General features: G+C 46.6%; 1 protein-coding gene across 8 annotated transcripts in view; it reads right to left on the minus strand.

Moving 5' to 3' along the window:
* Positions 1 to 22,559, minus strand: part of SNX29 (sorting nexin 29) — a 584,951-nt gene that overhangs the window by 152,281 nt on the left and 410,111 nt on the right. For all 8 annotated transcript variants that reach the window (XM_054453330.2, XM_063654331.1, XM_063654334.1 and 5 more), the window contains one exon: positions 18,410 to 18,491. In XM_054453330.2, coding sequence (XP_054309305.2) covers positions 18,410 to 18,491 — 82 coding nt within the window. The remainder of the gene's footprint in view (positions 1 to 18,409; positions 18,492 to 22,559) is intronic.

The raw sequence follows: 22,559 nt of genomic DNA on the forward strand, positions 1-22,559 counted from the left end.
ATTCAAGCTGTACCCTTGGTCTTTTCCATCAGGCAAGTCAATGAATGTCATCTACTTCCTGTCAATCTGAGCTGGGTTTCCTCCTCCTGCAACCAAGAGCGTGCAAGTGTCAATGGGGAATGAGTGTCTTGATGAGAAGAATGAGGTGGTCAGCTAGTCTCCCACACTGTCCCCATTGGAGGAGCCCTGCCTTAAATAGGAACAGGAATCACATTACAGGGGCAGACTGGGTCCTGCTGAGGAGATGGCTGCATCCAGAGGATGCTGTCACGGAAGTATCTGGGCAGGCACAGATTCAATCCCTATCACCAGCCCTTGGACCAAGATGCAGCTTCTCACATAAACCTGCCTACAAAGAAACAAGCACGAGGACAGGGAGAAACATCGGAACCAAACAATGCTTACGCTGTTTACTATAGACCAGAGTTTCTCAATGGTGGCGCTGTAGAAATTTTGGGATAGGTTATTCTCTGTTGTGGAGGGATGTCCTGTGCACTGTAGGATGTTGAGGAGCACCCCCGGCCCTACCCACTAGATGCCAGCAGCCCCTTCTTTCCACCCAGTCTAGCAAGGGAGGCATCAGACAGGTTTAGGCAGATGTATAACTGCTGCTCCTGGCAAGGACGGAAAGCTTCATGGAGAAGGGACTTCTGAGGAGAATCCAAGATGGGAACTGACACCAAGCATATGAAGAAAACTTGGAAACATGGCCAGGAGCAGTGGGTCACGCCTGTAATCCCAGCACTTTGGGAGGCCAAGGTGGGTGGATCACCTGAGGTTAGGAGGTCGAGACTAGCCTGGCCAACACGGCAAAACCCCATCTCTAGTAAAAATACAAAAATTAGCCGGGCATGGTGGCAGGCACCTGTAATCCCAGCTACTCAGAAGACTGAGGCAAGAGAATCACTTGAATCCAGGAGGTGGAGGCTGCAGTGAGCCGAGATCGCGCCACCGCACTCCAGCCTGGGCAACAGAGTGAGACTCCATCTCAAAAAAAAAAAAAGAAAGAAAGAAAGAAAAGAAAACCCAGAAACAAAGAGGGACAGAAACTGGTGCAGATGACCACACCATGCCCAGAAACCCTAAGACCACAGCCAGACTGAACAGGTCCCTTTCTCCTTCTCACCCACTCCACTAGAAAAACATCTTTCTAGCAAAAAAAATAAATACAATCTTCACTGTCAACGTGAACATCCTACATCTGAAGTGTGTTGTGGCTCCAGACTGTTTCTTTCCTGATCAGGTTAATCTGGAGGAAGGACGCTGGCATACGGTTTTGCATCAATTGGTGAAAAGTGGTATTTAGAGTTACGGCTGTCTTAAGTATGAAATATCACCAGCCAATTAACATCAATTTTAAATCTGTACTACAACAATAATTGGTTATTAAAAGTTCCGGGTGAACACTATCAGGAGTGACTCGGTAGTCATGTCAGGGAAGCACTTTCCTGACACGTGGGAATCCTCCAATGTAAGACAAATCCCACATGCATTTGCATGTGGTTCCCAGAGAAAAACGTGCCCTGCGGCTTTATCTATTCCCTTCCCCTTCCCAGGAGCTCAGAGACTCAGTGCTGCGGCCAAAGACAGACAGTGCAGAATACCAAGAAGCCATCCAATGACTGCAGGCAGAGAAAGCTCGCTCGCTGTTGGCGTACAGCGCTTCTCTTCCCAGGGCTCAAGAAAAACAGGGAGAGGCGGGGAATTATGGATTTCCTCTCCACATCAAGGACTAAGGAGGGACAAAGAGAAAGAAGGAAAGGGGAAGGGAAAGGGTGAGGAGACAAGAAGTGGGAGGAAGGAACGAGAAGAGAGGACACAGAACAGGAGAGAGGCAAGAAGAAGAGGAAGAGAAGGGGGAAATGACAGGGAAAAAGAACGAGGAGGAGGAGGGAAAAGGAATGAGAAAGAGGAGGAAAGAGGAAGAGGAAAGAGGGAAACAGAAAGAGAAAAGGAAAAGACCACGGGAGGGATGTGGAGTGTGCAAAGCGGGGAGCAAAGAGAAGGAAGGAAAGGAGAACCACCCATCCCCTCTGACCTACTAGCTCGTCTCCCTCCCCGATGTGCCAGAGGAATGTCCTCATTGCCCCTGGCCCTCACAAACAGATGCTGGGAGACCAGGTGAGCCAGACAGCCTGAAACAAGGAAAGACACCTGTACAGAGGCGGCTTCCATGGAAGCTCATTTCTGGAACCAGGGCCCTCTAGACGCTGAACACAGGAAACCCAGTGTGCCAAGAGGTACACACAGCCTGGGCTACACATAAGAAACACAAAGCATTTTCACTGCAGACTAGCCTGAGGGAAATGCAAGTTTCATAAACAGTAAGATACGGATGGATTATGGAGTAGAATGCAAACCACCCCTGACTGTCTCACGGAATGGCAGGCTCCCAAGAAGTACTGTGCCTGAGGTGGCTGGCATCCTGGCTGCGCCTGGGAGGCCCTTCCCCTTACTCAAGCGTATCTCACTAAGCGCAGTGCCTGGCACGCAGCAGGGGCTCCATAAATGTTCAGTTTTGTTTTACTTTTAATCGGCACATAATAATTATACACAGTTATGGGGTTGATATGTTTGTCCCCTCCAAATCATGTTGCAATGTCGCCCCTGAAGCTGGAGGTGGGCCTAGTGGGAGGTGTCTGGGGTATGGAGCAGATGCCTCACGAATGGCTTGGTGCCCTGCCCATGAGAATGAGTGAGTTCTTGTTCTGTTAGTTCATGTGAGGGCTGGTGGTTGGGATAGAGTAACACCTCCTCCTCTCTCTTGCTCTTTCTCTTTCCATGTGACTTGCCTGCTCCCCCTGCACCTTCCACCATGACTAAAAGCCTCCAAGGCCTCCCCAGAAGCTGAGCAGATGCTGGCACCATGCTTCTTGTACAGCCTGCAGAACTGGGAGCCAAAGAAACCTCTTCTCTTTATCAATTACCCAGCATCAGGTGTTCCTTCACAGCCACACAAAATAAACGAACTCAGGGGCATGATGTGGTGTTTTGCTACATGTATCCGTTTTGTAATCAAATCAGGGTAATGAGCAGATCCATCACCTCAAATACTTCTCATTTCTTTGTGGTGGAAACATTCAGAATCCTCTCTTCTAGCTATTTTGAAATATACGTCATTGTTAACCATAGTCACCCTGCTGCCCAGCAGATCACCAGAACTTCTTCCTCCCGTCTAACTGTGACTCTGCAATGAGCAACGAGTGACTGGGCGGTGCCCCCAGCCAAGCCCCTGGGCTTTGCTTGCGTCTGTGCTAAGTGCACTTGAGGGGCAGTTTAAGAAAAGCTGAGAGGAACTCAGCGTTTAAGGAGGAGGGCTCATGAGCAGTCTCTGGGGTCAGAAACTGAACAGAGCACAGCCTGCCCAGTTCTGGGTTCCTTACCTCCCACAAGCTGATGCAAAGGGGCTGTAGTTGTCTTTTTCAAACCAGAGGACAAGCCAGGCGGCCATCCTCAGAGCGTGTTTAACTGAAGCAGATGCACGTGTCCGACAGTACGGCCCTGGTCACATTCAGAAGGCGGCCCCCGCTCCACCAACGCTCCCAGGACCAGCTATACAGGGAAGATGTCCTGTCATTTCTTCCCGACAAGATGATCTCCCCAGGGCAGATGGGGTTTAAGAGGCATCCCTTTCCAACGCCCCTAAAAATAAATCTAACTATTTTGGGTGTAGGAGAGAGTGGGCATTCCCAGCCTGGGTTGCGGAGCACAGGGAGTGTGTGGTGTGGCACTTCAGGGCAGGTGCCATCTGTTCCCCACAGAGACCCACTGGGGAGGAGAGTCCATCTACCTGTCAGCCTGACCAAGTCCGCTCACCAGGCCTCACTTCCTCCCCTGGATGTGGGAGGTAACATCCTAGACCAGCCCCGATCATCAGGTGGGATGGAAGGTCTGAAGGAGGCAGACGCTGGGCCTGGCATACTGCAGGACCCCGAGACATCAATACCAACCTGCCTGTGAGGAGACCTTCATGGGTAGATTAATTCATCTTACAAAGTTTTTTAAATTTATACTCTGTTCAGGCAGGAGGTGAGGAAAAATGGACAACCTGTCCTTGCTGTGTAATTACAAGGCCTCATCCAAACACATTTGAGATGCTGTGTGTGAGTATGAAACTCAATGGTACCAGAAGGAGCTGCCGAGTGCATCTTGATCGAGACTCCGAGGCAGTCCTGCCGAGTGGGCAGCAAGGCCGTCTCAGCCATTATTGGGGTCCTGCCCCCTCCCCGGCCTTCAGGACAGTGTGGTGCTTGTGCAGTGCTTATACCTTGCAGAAAGGACCTCCAACCTGCAGACAGTGGCCCACTCACTGCCAGCTTGTGGGCCCTGGTTTTCTGCTCCCAGGGCACACAAGCAAGCTGGAATTTTTGTCCAGACTTGGAGCCTTGCCTCCCTGGGAGGTCCCTCTTGTTCTGGGGCCTGCCATGGAGCCCTTAGCCCCTAGCTGTCTCCTCAAAGGAGTCTCTTTAAAAAGATAACAGGCTGGGTGCAATGGCTCACACCTGTAATTCCAGCACCTTGGGAGGCTGAGGCAGATGGATCATTTGAGGTCAGGAGTTCGAGACCAGCCTGGCCAACATGGTGAAACCCCATCTCTACTAAAAATACAAAAATTAGCGGGGCATGCTGGTGGGCACATGTAATCCCAGCTACTCAGGAGGCTCAGGTGGGAGAATCGCTTGAACCCCGGAGGCAGAGGTTGCAATGAGCCAAGAGTGTGCCACTCCACTCCAGCCTGGGAGGCACAGAGAGAATGTCTCTAAATACATACATACCCACACACCAACAAATAAACAAACAAAAACATCCCAATGGTTTTGTTTTTGAAACCAAGCATTTGGTTTTCAAAACCAAGCTTTTGAAAAACAATGGCCAGGCAGGAAAATGTCTTTGCAGGACTTCTACTTTTACCAGAAATCTCCCTTCAGGTGAGGGAGCAGAAAAGACCAGCTGGCTACAACCAGGGAACTTGGAAAAGGAAAGTGACCGGGGGAATCACAGAACAGTATCTTAACAAGTTCCTCTTCTTCAGGTTTTTGTTTCTGTAACGGTGGAGGTGAAGATGGGATATGGAGACCACACTGACAAGGTCCCAGTTGAGCCACAGTTAATATGCCTTGGTGAAAAGAGGATGATTTCCAAACACCAGTCTTACTTTTTTACTTGTACTTTTAGAGTCGAGGTCTTGCTGTCACCCAAGCTGGAGTGCAGCGGTGTGATCATAGCTCACTGCAGTCTCGATCTCCTGGGCTCAAGCAATTCTCTTACCTCAGTCTGCTGAGTAGCTGTGTTTACAGGCACAAGCCACCACACGTGGCTCAAACACCCCTCTTACTTTTTAATACAGTCAGCCCTCCCTATCAGTGGGTTCTGCATTCAAGGATTCAACCGACCACAGATTACAAATACTCAAAAAAGTGCATCTCTACTGAACATGTACAGACTTTTGATCTTGTCATTATTCCCTAAGCAATACCATGTAACAACTATTTACATGGTATTTGCATTGTACTAGGTATTGTAAGTAATCTAGAGATGACTTAGCATCTACAGGAGGATGCACTTAGGTTATATGCAAATACTATGCCATTTTATATGAGGGACTTGAGCACCCTCAGATTTGGGTGTCCATGGAGGGTCCTGGAACCAATCCCAAGCAGACAGCAAGGGATGACTGTATGGTAATTTACATCCCGCCTCATTTAGAACAACGGACACCACCGTTGAGGAGCGGTAAGTGAGTAAGGCCACTCTCAGCAAGGCAGCTCTGAAAGCCACAGGCTGATGCAGGAAGTGAGGGGCACGGCGCCTGGCGTGAGGACCGTCCAGCGCCTGCATATGCTCAACATGCTGCCCACCTCCCAGATGACTCAACGGGAGAGAGGATGAACAAGCTGTCTCCTCTGCACAGCAGCGCACCACTGAACACTCACGTCACTTCGTTGCTTCCGAGGTGCCATTGTCTCGAGGGCCCTGTCACTTCTCACAGAGCCACTCCTCTGTGTTCACACCTCAGCTTCCTTCTCCTCGGTATCCTTCCTGCTGTCTCCGCCTCACCTGGCTCCCTTCTCTGCACCCTCAGGCCTCCTCCGAGAGATCACTGCACCCTGGTTGCCATTCAGTAAGTCAGGACCCTGTTATCCGCTCCCATATCCACCCTGTACCCCACCCTCTGCCACCTGTCTCTTCCCCAGCACTTTCATTTTCAAGAAGGACAGTTACTACTGCTAAGGTATTCTGCCTGCAGTTAGGAGATCCTACTACATCAGCAAGAGCGACCTGGCTATGCCCTTCACTGTTTTTATCTCCCGTTTTGAGACATTCCCCACACTTGTAATGATTATGTCACATTCCCCTTCTCCATTAGGACATAACTAATAAGATGAACCTTGCCCAGGCCCAACACTCCCTTCCCAACCAAAACCAAATACTCAGCGACAATTGTGGCCACAGAACAGAAACACAACAAAACAAAAGCTGCCAATCTCCATGATGAGCAAACGTGACAGCATGCTCTAACCTCCCCAGCCCGTTGGGCAGCTCTCCAGATGGGTCACTTCTGGGCGCAGAAGGACTCGGGAAAGGGAGAGAGAGCCAGGCAGCCCTGAGACACAGTAGAAACATGAGTGGCCAGAAAGTGTCACCAATTCCTCCACTTTGTTTGCTACTGAGAGTATGATCTAGTGCAAAATACTTCTTTTGATTTTCTCATATAAAAAGTAAATATAAAAACTCGGACAGTTCCCCTGCCAAGAGGGTGTGTCCACGTCTACCTATAGACTATTTACAAAGCCCATCTCTTTAGCTTTCCAAGTAAAAAAATATAATCTTCAATGTATCTTTCAAAACACACACAAAAACACATGCACACATATGCACACACACGTGAGCTCTAAGTTTTCTTCAAAGCCTAATAGGCAAAGACTTTATGCATATGAGGCTGAAAAGGTCTCCACCTTAACAGACTTCTCACATTCCCAGGGACCCATCAATTCCACACTCTTGTCTTTGCAGCACTCTCTCCCGCATGAAAATATTACCTTGTCACCAATATCAGCTGCCCATGGCAGCTGTGACAATGAGTGACAGATCAATGAGAGAGTGGCAGAATTCCTTGCAGGAAACATGGAAACAGGTTCATCTCATTGAGACAAATTCGTGAAGCACACACCTTGGTGGCTGGGTGAGGAGCAACATGGAGCAGACAGAGGCACAAGGCAGGATCTTGTGCGTGACCCAGAAGGAGTTATTCAACCCAGAGTCACAGCTGCTTCACCTATAAGATGGGGATCATGAAAACAGTGCCTACCCCACAGGTTGCTGAAAGAATTAAGCAGCAATGTGCATTAAACAGCCTGCAGCAGAGGCTGGGGCGGCCTACCCAATGACCGGCTCTGCCACCCCTCCGCAAAGCCTCATGTAGCCACCCTTGAACTTCGGTTGCTTTCATGGAGATCCTGTCTCCCCACCAGGTGCCAGATACCTTGGGAAAATGCTGTCTTGCTCTTTGCAACCTTGTAAAGCCCTTGGAGAAGTAGATGCTCCATACATTTTTTTTGAACACGGGGACATGCCCAGAGACATTCGATTCAACAAGGGGAAAATCTTTTTACATTTCCTTCCAGGTTTAATTGCTTATCACAACTCAAGTGGTTATTAGATCACAAAGGTAATATTAACAGAGTAGCTATGGGCCAAGCATTTCATATGTCATGACACACGGTCACATCCATGCTGCAAGGTGAGTGGTGTCCCGTCCCTCCTCCTTGTTCCTTTCTCTGCAGAGCAAGGCTACCTTTACCCCACACAACCTGCCTTCTTGCTAAACTAATGAGGCTGGTGAAGGTCAGCTCAATGTCAAGTTTGGCTCCCACCGGTTCTGCAGGTTTGGCACATGCTGGGCATATAGCAGACCCTTGGATCAACAGCTTTGGGATGAATAAAGGCTTTATACTGGAAGGGAAATTTTAAAAATTCTTCCTATTTGGAAAGATAAAGCAGAGAGAGGACAGCAGTGACACATATGTCCAATAGGAAGGGGAGAGCATTTTCCCTTTTGCTTTCTGTTTTCACCTACATCAGGCTTTCCTGGGAGCCCTAAGCATTCCAGGAACAGCTGGGGGTTCATGTGCTATGATCCTCAGAAAGCCGGGGTGGAAAGTTCTCAAGGAGAGAGACAGCAAGAACAAGGGCAAGCGCTCCCCTGGTCCGGCTTGGCCTGCAGCACGGGAGCCCACACTGGCTGGGATGAAACTCACAAATCAAACAGCAAACGGCTGCCTCAGTCCACGGCTGGCTCTCCTGTCTACCTGGTATACAACAGGTGTGACAGGAAGGACCAGCTATGAGCAAGAGAGAAATGCTTCAGCCTTAGAATGGGTCCTTCTCTCCCCTAAATTTGGAATGGTATCTGCTAAGGCAGAGGCTTCTCAGAGCCCACATCACTGCAGCTGCAGTTCCCATTTCTGTACTCGGTCCGACCATTTCATCTTTCTCTACTTAATGAATTCTTCCCTCTCTGCATAGCTACACAGGAAGCAAGCATAAAGACAGAGCTGTGGGTAAAAGAGAACTTGAGGGCCCAAGGGGTAAGCTATCTTAAGAGAGGATGAAAAGGAAGAGCTGAGAAATGCAAAGACTGAAGTCCAAAAACGTCACCATCCTCCAAACCACCTGAAGCTCATGCAGCCTGCCAAGACACTGTGATCTATTATTAATAGAAAAATAATACACTTTCCCTGCATTACATATATAAATATGCTTAGCTGGATTAAACCTTTAAAAGTCCTCAGAGGCCAGGCATAGTGGCTTGCACCTGTAATCCCAGCACTTTGGGAGGCCCAAGTGGGAAGATCACTTGAGGCTGGGAGTTACAGACCAGCCTAGGCAGCACAGTGGGACCCTGTCTCTTCAAAAATATGGGCATTGTGGTATATGCCTACAGTTCCAGGTACTTAGGAGGCTGAGGCAGGAAGGAGGATTGCTTGAGCCTGGAAGTTCAAGGCTGAAATGAGCCATGATTGTGCCACTGCACTCCAGCCTGGGCGACAAAGCAAGACGCTGTCTCCAACAAAGTAACAATAACAACCGCTCAGGCTACGTGATTTTGTTCTGCAGGATAGGGGATGGGAAGAGTTCAGATACTGAACAAGTTTTCCTGGGATACCATCATTCCTCAGGCCAAGACAACACCCTGTGGCCTCTAGGAAACAGAACTTATTCTAGAAGAAAAAAACGTGGCCGGGCGCAGTGGCTCACGCCTATAATCCCAGCACTTTGGGAGGCCAAGGTGGGCAGATCATAAGGTCAGAAGATCGAGACCACCCTGGCTAACACAGCGAAACCCCGTCTCTACTAAAACTACAAAAAATTAGCCAGGCATGGGGGTGGGCACCTGTACTCCCAGCTACTCAGGAGGCTGAGGCAGGAGAATCGCTTGAACCCGGGAGGAGGAGCTTGCAGTGAACTGAGATCGCACTACTGCACTCCAACCTGGGCAACAGAGCGAGACTCCCTCTCAAAAAAAAAAAAACGAAACAAAACAACAACAACAAAAAATGTGTTACTGAAACAAAGCAACCCTCTTTACAAAGGAGATCTAATCAGTTCTGCTGCACAAATGAAATATTGTACAACAGGCAAACCGAATCCAGCAGCACATCAAAAAGCTTATCCACCATGATCAAGTGGGCTTCATCCCTGGGATGCAAGGCTGGTTCAATATACGCAAATCAATAAATGTAATCCAGCATATAAACAGAACCAAAGACAAAAACCACATGATTATCTGAATAGATGCAGAAAAGGCCTTTGACAAAATTCAACAACCCTTCATACTAAAAACTCTCAATAAATTAGGTATTGCTGGGACGTATCTCAAAATAATAAGAGCTATCTATGACAAACCCACAGCCAATATCATACTGAATGGGCAAAAACTGAAAGCATACCCTTTGAAAACTGGCACAAGACAGGGATGCCCTCTCTCACCACTCCTATTCAACATAGTCTTGGAAGTTCTGGCCAGGGCAATTAGGCAGGAGAAGGAAATAATGGGTATTCAATTAGGAAAAGAGGAAGTCAAATTGTCCCTGTTTGCAGATGACATGATTGTATATCTAGAAAACCCCATCATCTCAGCCCAAAATCTCCTTAAGCTGATAAGCAAATTCAGCAAAGTCTCAGGATACAAAATCAATGTACAAAAATCACAAGCATTCTTATACACCAATAACAGACAAACAGAGAGCCAAATCATGAGTGAACTCCCATTCACAATTGCTTCAAAGAGAATAAAATACCTAGGAATCCAACTTACAAGGGATGTGAAGGACCTCTTCATGGAGAACTACAAACCATTGCTCAAGGAAATAAAAGAGGATACAAACAAATGGAAGAACATTCCATGCTCATGGATAGGAAGAATCAATATCGTGAAAATGGCCATACTGCCCAAGGTAATTTACAGATTCAATGCCATCCCCATCAAGCTACCAATGACTTTCTTCACAGAATTGGAAAAAACTACTTTAAAGTTCATATGGAACCAAAAAAGAGCCCGCATCGCCAAGTCAATCCTAAGCCAAAAGAACAAAGCTGGAGGCATCACACTACCTGACTTCAAACTATGCTACAAGGCTAGAGTAACCAAAACAACATGATACTGGTACCAAAACAGAGACATAGATCAATGGAACAGAACAGAGCTGTCAGAAATAACGCCGCATATCTACAACTATCTGATCTTTGACAAACCTGACAAAAACAAGCAATGGGAGAAAGGATTCCCTATTTAATAAATGGTGCTGGGAAAACTGGCTAGCCATAGGTAGAAAGTTGAAACTGGATCCCTTCCTTATACCTTATACAAAAATCGATTCAAGATGGATTAAAGACTTAAACATTAGACCTAAAACCATAAAAACCCTAGAAGAAAACCTAGGCATTACCATTCAGGACATAGGCATGGGCAAGGACTTCATGTCTAAAACACCAAAAGCAATGGCAACAAAAGCCAAAATTGACAAAGGGGATCCAATTAAGCTAAAGAGCTTCTGCACAGCAAAAGAAACTACCATCAGAGTGAACAGGCAACCTACAAAATGGGAGAAAATGTTTGCAACCTACTCATCTGACAAAGGGCTAATATCCAGAATCTACAATGAACTCAAACAAATTTACAAGAAAAAAACAAACCACCCCATCAAAAAGTGGGCGAAGGACATGAACAGAGACTTCTCAAAAGAAGACATTTATGCAGCCAAAAAACACATGAAAAAATGCTCACCATCACTGGCCATCAGAGAAATGCAAATCAAAACCACTATGAGATACCATCTCACACCAGTTAGAATGGCAATCATTAAAAAGTCAGGAAACAACAGGTGCTGGAGAGGATGTGGAGAAATAGGAACACTTTTACACTGTTGGTGGGACTGTAAACTAGTTCAACCCTTGTGGAAGTCAGTGTGGCGATTCCTCAGGGATCTAGAACTAGAAATTCCATTCGACCCAGCCATCCCATTACTGGGTATATACCCAAAGGACTATAAATCATGCTGCTATAAAGACACATGCACACGTATGTTTATTGTGGCATTATTCACAATAGCAAAGACTTGGAACCAACCCAAATGTCCAACAATGATAGACTGGATTAAGAAAATGTGGCACATATACACCATGGAATACTATGCAGCCATAAAAAATGATGAGTTCATGTCCTTTGTAGGGACATGGATGAAACTGGAAATCATCATTCTCAGTAAACTGTCACAAGAACAAAAAACCAAACACCGCATATTCTCACTCATAGGTGGGAATTGAACAATGAGAACACATGGACACAGGAAGGGGAATATCACACTCTGGGGACTGTTGTGGGGTGGGGGTAGGGGGGAGGGATAGCATTGGGAGATATACCTAATGCTAGATGACGAGTTAGTGGGTGCAGCGCACCAGCATGGCACATGTATACATATGTAACTAACCTGCACATTGCACACATGTACCCTAAAACCTAAAGTATAATAATAAAAAAAAAAGAAAGAAATATTGTACAACAGCCAGCGTTTGTAGTGGCTAGATGCAAAGGCTGAAATTTATCCCACATGGAAGACTGATTCCAAATGTACTTACGCTGAAGGTATTTTTCAAAGGGAAAGACCTAAGATCTCAGGTAAGTACACTGATGTGTTACTTCATAGCAATCTGGTGGCTGTAATAGTTGAAGAAAACAAATAGGTGAGCTTTTCTAAGGCCTAACATACCTTTAGAGACACTTCAGTGGGATATTAAGGCAGTGAATCTCATGGAGACCATCCTGGCTAACACGGTGTAACACCGTCTCTACTAAAAATACAAAAAAATTAGCCAGGCGTGGTGGCAGGCACCTGTAGTCCCAGCTACTCAGGAGGCTGAGGGAGGAGAATGGCATGAACCTGGGAGGTGGAGCTTGCAGTGAACTGAGATTGCGCCACTGCACTCAGGCCTGGTCAACAGAGCGAGACACCGTCTCAAAAAAAAAAAAAAAAAAAGACAGTGAATCTCAGACCTGTTTGGAAGTCAGGGAATTTGGGGAATGAGATCAAACATATGCAAAGGTATAAACTAGAAATTAATTAACAACAAATTTAACTCTGTCATATGGAAGTGCCAGAAAAATCAACCAAAATGTGTGTTAACAGAGAAAGAGAAAAACCCAGCAAAACAAGGTACTGGGTTGAGTTTAATTTTGTTTTCCTTAATCATCCTGTCTCTGGCTAGTGCCTGCCAGCAGCCATGCATCAGCATAGCCTAATGTGTAAGAAGTACTCACGGATGGAAAACTTAAAATCAGGAACTCTCCAGATATTACTTTGTCCTGAAAAGTAGTCAAATGCCGCCATTTCTTATTTTCAGTGGCAGAACACACCTCAGCTCCCTCTCAGGACACAGGAACACAAACCTTTTTCAGTAATTTGCATTCAACCTTGGCAATGCACAGCACTTCTTGCTAGAATCCTCTGTGCCAAATATAATTCCAGATTTTTCCACAATACAAGTAGTGGGGGTTCTGTGACTGCACACAGCAGGGGAATTACCTTAATTTCTTTGGCATGTAGGAGGACATTTTATTTTCTTTGAGAAGTTTTGCTCTTGTCCCCCAGGCTGGAGTGCAATGGCGCAATCTTGGCTCAGTGCAACCTCTGCCTCCAAGGTTCAAGTGATTCTCCTGCCTCAGCCTCTTGAGTGGCTGGGATTACAGCGTGCGCCACCAAGCCCAGCTAATTTTTGTATTTTTAGTAGAGACGGGGTTTCACCATGTTGACCAGGCTGGTGTTGAACTCCTGACCTCAGGTGATCCACCCGCCTTGGCTTCCCAAAGTGCTGGGATTACAGGCATGAGCCACTGCGCCTGGCCGGAGGACATTTTCAAGCAGCCACCCCGAGGCAGGTTCTGGGACCCTGACATTGCTCAAACAAGATGTCCTGAGATACTGGATGGCCAGAGAAGTTATTGTGAACCAGCACCTGCTCTGACAACTTTCCAAAACAAACCATCCAAGCCTAGTTCTTGGATGCGGAGGGCTTGCTGGATAATGTGTGCACCACAGAGGACCCAGAGAGGTCCTATGGAAAAGTCCTGGCTTGGCTGCAGGCCTGCCCTTAGCCTACCATCTCAGGGGTGCAGGTGGCTGCCCACGCAGGTGAGATCTTCGTTGAGCTGGGCCTTGCCTTTTGGAATGAGGGTGACTGTCCCAGCTATTTCTAGAATTTTATTTTATTTTTGAGAAGGGTCCTGCTCTGCCACCCAGGCCAGAGTGGCAGTGGCATTATAACAGCTCAGTACAATCTCAAACTCCTGGGCTCAGGCAATCCTCCTGCCTCAGCCTCCCCAGTAGCTGGGAGGATAGGTATGCACTACCATGCCCGGTTAATTTTTACATTCTTTTGGAGAGACAGGGTCTCACTGTGTTGCGTAGGCTGAAATACAGGGGCTATTCACAGATGAAATCATAGCTCCCTGCAGGCTCAAACTCCTGGGCTCAAGCAATTCTCCTATCTCAGCCTCTGGAGTTGCTGGGACTACAGGCAAATGCCATCACGCACAGCTGCTTTTAGGATTTTTAAAGAGCTTCATTCAGCCCTCCTTCAGTAACACAGAATCTCTAAAGACCGGGACCTTGTCAGAGACTGCTTTGGGGGCTGAAAAACATGTCAGTAAACGAGATGCTTCTCTGTGCCTTTGATTCTTCACCTATAAAATGGTTAAGAGTTTCTTACCCCACAGGATGGCTACAAGGATTAAATGAGCTATTACACAACACACAAACCAGTGAGAGGTGGCTACTAATTATTATACTGGTTTTTGTTAATCACAGTCTATCTGTTCCTTTATAGTGTTACCCAAATATCAATCATTCATAGAGCATCATGCTTAACTTTGGACTGTTTTCACGATTGTTTATTTAGTAGCTTTCTTTAAGCTGACTCATTTCCTTTTTACCTAAAATATATTTTAAAGGGGGACTGTACATCACCATGGTAAATGGAAAAATAGAATTCTGTGTCATAACTAGGAGGCAAATGTAAAAATGAATACAAAAAAAAACAAAACAATCTAATGAACTTCAAGCCTGTCACCTGCCAAAGGCATTGACCCCAGCCTTGCTGTTTTTCCTAAGAAGAAAGATCAGAGGGACATGAGAGGTAAGAGAGTGACACAGAGACTTTCTCTTCCAAGGAGCTAGAAGCCATGAAGAGCTGAAAGGGGGGGGGGGGCCTTCTCCCTGCAGGATGTGGCCTTTCATGGCCAGTGTGGTCCTTCTAAATCCTGACTTGGCACATACGACACCATCTTGCCATCCCACACGCTGGGAGAGCTTGTTCCAAGGCAGCCGCCCTGCAGACCTCTGTGTGCGGGGTAAATGTTCCAGATCTGTGCTGTCCAGAACAGGAGCCACCAGCCATGTGTGGCTGCTCAGCATGTGAAATGTGGTGCAACTGAGGAGCCGAATGTTTCGTTTTCTTTCTTTATTTTTGAGACAGAGTCTCACTCTGTCGCCCAGGCTTCAGTGTAGTGGCTTGATCTCAGCTCACTGCAACCTCCGCCTCCCAGGTTCAAGCAATTGTCCTGTCTCAGCCTCCCAAGTAGCTGGGATTACAGGCATGCGCCAGCATGCCCAGCTAATTTTTGTATTTTTAGTAGAGATGGGGTTTCACCATGTTGGCCAGGCTGGTCTCGAACTCCTGACCTCCAGTGATCCGCCCATCTCGGCCTCCCAAAGTGCTGGGATTATAGGCATGAGCCATTTTAATTAATATAAATCTCATTTTCATTAATATAAATCTCAAGAGCCACACATAGCTAGGAGCTCTGGTACGGATAGCGCAGCTCTAGTACCGGGGGGTCACCGCTCTCCTGAGAAAGCTACATGTCTTGGCTCTCCAGTCGAATTTATGTTCACTTTGGGGTTATGCCCTTGGTTTCCTTCAAGGGAAATCTTACAAAACCAGACAGTGGCTGTCATGGGAATGTAGATGGGGATTGTCTACTCTATCCTTTTTTATTGTTTAATCTCAAATCCTGTGTGGAAATTTCTTTTAGAGCTTCTTTTAAAGAATTATTAACATATTTTCTTATCATTAGCAACAGAATTATCCAAATAATCACATTTCCCTTTCACAATGGCTGCCAGGAAGTCCACAGGAAATTCATAAATCAATGAGAGCAACCATGTAGAATCTCATGACACATATATATGCTTTCCGCTTTTTCCTTTTAAACTCTTAGTTTACATTTTCACTGACCCTGATGTATTTTTTTAACCTCTCTTTTATCATTCTTTTTTAGATGTTTCTCTAGAAATTATTTCAAATCTTTTGTGGAATTAAATAGCATACTTTTTTTTTTTTTTGAGGCAGAGTCTCATTCTTGTCACCCAGTCTGGAGTGCAATGGCACGATCTCGGCTCACTGCAATCTCTGCTTCCTGGGTTCAAACGATTCTCCTGCCTCAGCCTCCCAAGTAGCTGGGATTACAGGCGCCCACCACCATGCCCAGCTAATTTTGTATTTTTAGTAGAGATGGGGTTTCACTATGTTGGCCAGGCTGGTCTCAAACTACTGATCTCAGGTGATCCGCCCGCCTCAGCCTCCCAAAGTGCTGGGATTACAGGCATGAGCCACCATGCTTGGCCAGCATACTTTTCAAATTCTAAAATATGTACTCTTCAACAGTACCAGTATTTTAAATGAGTCACCTTCTAGGCAATATCATTTATATAAAGTAAAAACATGGCAATAAAGGCTTTCTAAAATGCTTCCAAACACATGCTCTGATTTTGCTCTGCAGGCACCAATCAGAAGCATCATTTGCTAAAAAGAGAAAAATAATTGCATGCAAGAGACACCATTTCACACACCCCAGCATCAGGGAAGGCTGCAGAAGGCCAAAGGCGTGGAGTGAAGTTGCTCCCAGCGATGCGGAGCGGCCAGGCCTGGGGCTGGCTGGAGGCAGGGCTGCGCCCATGAGAGCTTCACACAGTGAAGGACGGGGAGAGAGTGGCTTCACTGCCACGGTGGCCACTGTGGAAACAATCTCCCAGGCAACGGCATATTTGCTAAGGTCCATCTCATTTCATAGCTGACTTTCAGGAGCTAAAAACTGCCAAGTTGCTTCATGCGGTGAGCGGGGGGAAAAGTCAAAACTGAAAGGTCAAGGAAACCTCTCAAGTGATAATATGTTTTAATTTTGCTCTAAAATAAAGCTGTCTGCTGTACTTTTTTCATCCTCCAGGCTGCACCTTCCAACTCTCTGATGACCACAAAGCAGAACTTGAAGGGTCAAATAAGAAAGTTGGGTTTGGGGGGATAAAACGAGAAAGAAAGAGAAGAGGATTTTTGAAAATCCGTAATATCTAATTCTCCCTTTAAACCGGAGCTGGGAACAACATGAACACTCAAGATTCTCTTATGACTGTTGCCCAGCTGAACATGTCAAACTAAAACAACCTTCTCATGCCAAAGTCTAGCTCATCTGTCCCTAAGATTTCCAGTAAGATGTGCATATTATGCTTAGACCCGAGACCAAGCACAGCAGTCACTTGGGAAGGTGAGAAATGAATAGAGTGTCTACTGCAGGCCAGGTATTTCTAATCTCAAAACAGTTTTACAAGATAGATTACTGTCTCCATTTTACAGCTGAAGAAACTAAGATTCATCTAAGGTCATAGGATTTAAACCAGGGATTCCGCTTTCAAGTTCAGTGTCCTTTCTTCAACACCCAACTCTTTGGGGAAAAATATCTTAATAGCCAAGAAAATTTCTTCAATAAGTCAATTTCTCACTAGGAAAAATGGCAACAAAATCCAAGGGTTTGCAGAGAGCTCATGGGGAATAAAACAAAACCTAATGACAATTATTTTAGCACAAGCAGACAGGAGAAGCAGGAAGCAGATGGGGCTCAGCACTGAGAACAAAGCAGTCCCAGAACAAGGGCGCACAAAAGCCTGGAAATCAGAGTCGGTGGTAAGAGAGAAGAGGAGAAGGAAGACAGACATGCAGATGAGATGTGCGCAGGGCTAAAAGAAGCTTCAGAAAATCAGAGAGGAGATGGAGAACTGGAGTCCCCTTGATTGGGTAAAATCACCTCCTAAGCAGACACACATCTCGCTGCCCCAGACACTCAATGCCCACCTGGGTGCGGCTATCACTACCCCAAGGAAGCAGAGGCGATGTCTACAGGTTCTGCTTGTCAAGTATCCATTGCCCCTTCTTTTGGAAAGAATTTTCTGGCTCTCATTTGGGGAATCTCCTTTCCCCACTCTCAGACATGTGGTCAGGTGAGGTAAACGCCCACCCTGGGGCTAGTGGTGGTCACATGAGCCGAATCAGGCCAGTCACAGTCCATCACCCAACCTCAAGGTGTAGGAAGAGGCTCAAGGTCCAAGACAGACCAGTGAGACCCGCCCATCCAGATGGGCTGAGAACCTGGTGCTGCTGGGGTCATCCTGTCAACCCACGGACAGCTGGCCTGAGAGGGTCACCAAGCAGCAGACACAGGAGATGGCAGCAGGTTCCTGATGGCAGGTCCAGCCATGCCCAAGGCCCGACCTACCACTGGACTTTTCAGATGCAAAACAAGCCAACGCACATCTCTGTTTCTGCTCATGCAGTCTGAGCTGAGATTCCACAGCAGCCACACTAAGAGCCTGACTGGCATGAAGAGGCCCACCGTATCCCCCTGCCCAATTGAAAGCCACAGACTTTTTTGGCAAGGCCTCCGGGCAGTTAAGGTGTGGGTGTCTGGAAGGCCATAGCCTCCTAATCACAGCGCCCCGCCACCAAGAGGCAAAAAGCACCACAGCATGACAAATGGGCATCTTTCCACCTGGCTGTGATGTCCACCTGAAAACCAGGCACTCACCTGGTACACATGGAATGCATTTGCTGCTTTGCCCCGGAGAAACACTGAGGGGATCCAGACGTTGATCAGCGCCCGGTTTGATCTAACCAAAAGAGAGAGAGAGACCAACATTAGACATTTTAACTTACAAAAATATAAAAAATAAAAAAGAGGAAAGGAGAAAATTTTCTCCTCTAAGAGGTATTATGCACAAGCAATTTATGACAACTTATATTACACCTGATGGCAAGCTAAAGGACAAGTTTAAGTCATCACTCAGCCTGTCTCTCTGTCTCCTTACACACACACACACACACACACACACACACAAACAATCTATACTCTGGAATGTGAAAGAGCTCCGTTTAGTTCTTACGGAGTGATCTGGCCCATAATGTATCTGAACCTCAGTCTCCACATCTGAAAACGAGGATAATAACCGGAAGCCCCAAGGACGTGATCACAGAAGGTCACACACAGCAATGCCCAGCATTTCTGAAGCACCCAGCAGTCACGCTTCCTCCTCACTGAGCTGACTTTAGACCCTGACCCTGAGCCCATTTTAAGATCAGACTCCACAAAGGAGCTCAGGAGACCAACACTCATGGCAACAATAGTGACAGCTGTTTAGGATGGGAGGAGGGAGGGACAAGAGAAAATGACAAGTTAGAAAACCAGGCTGATAGGTACAAATACCTCTCTTTCAACTTTTCCAAAAACACTGTGTATATGGGTCCAATACACCAAGGCTTAAATTCAAATGCAAAATAATTTACTGAGCACCTACCATGCACAGCTCCATGCTTTTACCTATGGTAAAATCATTTATTTCTCACCTCACATGGGCTATTTGAGGCATGTTTAACAGATATTTTGGTTATGTGATTGTTTTGTCTTATGTGATGACTTTAAACTTAACTTGTAAGTCACTATCACATTTGTACCTGGCTGGATCCAAATTACACAGAGCTAATAAGCTGACTGTCCCTGAAACTTCAAGATCAATTGTAATAATTATCAAAACGGTGCTGCACTATTCTGGAAGGGCTGCAAGGTCCCAGCCTTCGCCTCTAATTAGAGCTGTTCCAGGGCTAAATGCTTTCTCCTGAGCTCTCCTTCTCGCTCAAGAGCAGCTCATAAAAACTAGCCAGCCTTCTGGGCTTGGAACACAATTTGAGACACCGGTGATGGAAGATTTCCACGACTCAATGTTCTCACAACCTCTAGAGTAAAGACCATTTCATTTTCACAATGAAAATAACCCTTCAGGTAATGGGTCTCTCCTGAAATAGCATTTCTTCTCATCTCTGAGCTGAGAAGCTGACCTCCTTTGAGGGGTAAATTAAACCCCATTGATCACTTCCCCAGGGCTCAATGCAATTTGTACACTGCAATTCTGAGCCACCAAAACTGGTTTGTGTATCTAATCACTTTCCTCGTGGAAAGGTCCCTGAAATTGTATTAGTGCCTAGAACATTCTCCTTTCATTTCTGTGTCAGGCTACAAGGCAGAAATATAACTAGCACTCTGGTTTTTATTAACTTTTCTGGATTGGTGAGGACTAGACAACCTCCCAGGGTTAGAGCGAGGTTACCCCAGCCTGGGTTAGATGGTTCTCTCTTTCAGTGCATTGACCACACTGTATCAGAAATTGATTGTTTAGGTGATCATCTCCCTCCTAGGTGTTAGTTCATCTGTTCATCCTTTTGTTCCTTCACTCACTCATTAAACAAGTTTTATTGAGAAGCTACTACTCTGGGTACTAGAGACAGAGCAATAAAAGCAGCAGACATAGCCCTTTCTTCTGGAGCACTCACTTTTAACATGGGAGAAAGACAAATCTCCATAAAATTTACTCTGTTGTGGGCTGGGTGCAGGGGCTCACACCTGTAATCCCAGCACTTTGGGAGGCTGAGGCAGGTGGATCATCTGAGGTCAGGAGTTCGAGACCAGCCTGGTCAACATGGTGAAACCCTGTCTTTACTAAAAATACAAAAATTAGCTGGGCATGGTGGCACATGCCTGTAGTCCCAGCTACTTGGGAGGCTGAGGCAGGAGAATCGCTTAAACCCGGAGGTGGAGATTGCAGTGAGCCAAGATCACACCACTGCACTCCAGCCTGGGCAAGAGAGTGAGACTCCATCTCAAAAAAAAAAAAAAAAAAAAAAAAATTTAACTCTATTGTGGTCAAGGAAGATACTTTGGATGATTTCAATTTTCAAAAATTTATTGAGACTGGTTTTGTGGCCTAACATATAGTCTTTCCTGGAAAGTTACAGGCACTTGAGAAGAATGTGCATTCTGCTGTTATTTGGGGACTGTTCTATATAAGCCTGTTAAATCTAATTGGTTTCTCACGTTGTTCCAATCTTCTATCCCCTTACTGATCTTCTGTCTAGTTATCCTATCCATTATTAAAAATGGGGTACTGAGGCCGGGCGCTGTGGCTCACGCCTGTAATCTCAACACTGTGGGAGGCCAAGGCGGGCGGATCACGAGGTCACAAGATCGAGACCATCCTGGCTAACACGGTGAAACCTCGTCTCTACTAAAAAAATACAAAAAAAAAAACAAAAAAAACCATAGCCGGGCGTGGTGGCAGGCGCCTGTAATCCCAGCTACTCGGGAGGCTGAGATAGGAGAATGGCATGAACCCAGGAGGTGGAGCTTGCAGTGAGCAGAGATAGTGCCACTGCGCTCCAGCCTGGGTGACAGAGCAAGACTCTATCTCTAAATAAATAAATAAATAAATAAATAAAGTGAGGTACTGAAGTCAAGTCTTACTGTAGAGCTGTTTGTTTCTCCTTTCATTTCTGTTGATTTTTTACATCATATGTTCTGAAACTTTGTTGTCAGGTGTATATATGCCAATAGCTGTTACAGATAAATTATTTACTATTATTGTAAGCGCCACAAAGGAACACTGGATCTAAGGATACTGACTTCCAGGGCCTGCTTTGGTCTGGAACACCAGAGAAGGCTTCTTTGAAGAAGCAATGTTTGGGCCAGGCTTTCAGGGATATTCAGAGTTAGCCAAGTTGGGAAAGGGAGGTTGAGAATGAGAAAGGTGCTTCAGGCAGGGGAATGAGCATTTGTGAAGAGCACTGAGTCTAGACCAGCACTGCCTGGGTTTGAATCCCGGCTCAATTTCATCATCTGTGAGGTGACACCCATCTCTGAAGGTTGTTGTAGGGACTGAGGAGTCAGAATAGTGTCCAGCACAGAGGTGATGCTGTATACAAGTGGTTTAAGTGGGTAAAGTAATAATCCTAAAGGGAGAAGACCAAGTGGGTTAGAGGAGCGGAACTGCCAGGATGGCTGGTGCAGGGAGAGGAGTGGGAAAGGCTGGCAACGAAGCCAGAGGTGAGTGAGGGCCTTCTTTGTAAGCTCCACGAAGGATTTCAGTCTCCATGCTGAGAGGGGAATGGTGTCATTGCTGCCTGTGGCTTTAGCATAGATGAGTAAACTGGTTGGGGAGGTTCCAAATCTCCGGGGAGAAACAACATGGCCTGGATCAGGCAGAGACCACTTGAGGGCAGGGACCATGGCTAATTCATCCCCTCTATTCGGGACCTGCCGGGACAGGCCTGCAGCAGAACCTGGGTGAATTCTTGCTTTAATAATGAGTACTTCCAGCCTCGTGTCTGGGACTCCCCTCTGTGGCTCTCTCCTGTCTTCCCAGTTTCTTCCCACAGCTGCCCTCGACTGGACTCTGCCATTCCAGGAGCCTCTTCATGCCGTGCTCCCCCTGCCCACAAGCCCACAGCAGGCAAATTCACCTTTGATTTTCATCCTTCACCTCTCACCCACCTCAGCCGCTCCACCCTATCAGCCTAACAGCCACCTCCACCCCCGACCCCAGCAGCTGCCCCAACACGAGTAGCCCCGTGATGCCCTCATGCCTTTCATAATCTCACTCATTGCCACCACAAGCCCTGCAAGGTTCGCATCAGGACCTTCGCCTCACAAATTAGGAAAGTGAGGCCCAGTGAGGTCAAATGGCTGGACTGATGCTTGAGATTTCAACACAGGCCAGCCCGGCTCTGAAGAGATGCTCTTTCCAAGGCCCAGCCCTGCCTGCTCTAGAAGGGGCTTTTCCTGGGCTTTTCTTCCCAAGGGGTGCTGAACCTTAAACTCGCCAGAGCTGAATGAGAGAGGAGACAACTTATCC

The sequence above is a fragment of the Pongo pygmaeus genome, chromosome 18 (genome assembly GCF_028885625.2).
Source record: "Pongo pygmaeus isolate AG05252 chromosome 18, NHGRI_mPonPyg2-v2.0_pri, whole genome shotgun sequence".
In the NCBI taxonomy this organism is placed as follows: domain Eukaryota; kingdom Metazoa; phylum Chordata; class Mammalia; order Primates; family Hominidae; genus Pongo; species Pongo pygmaeus.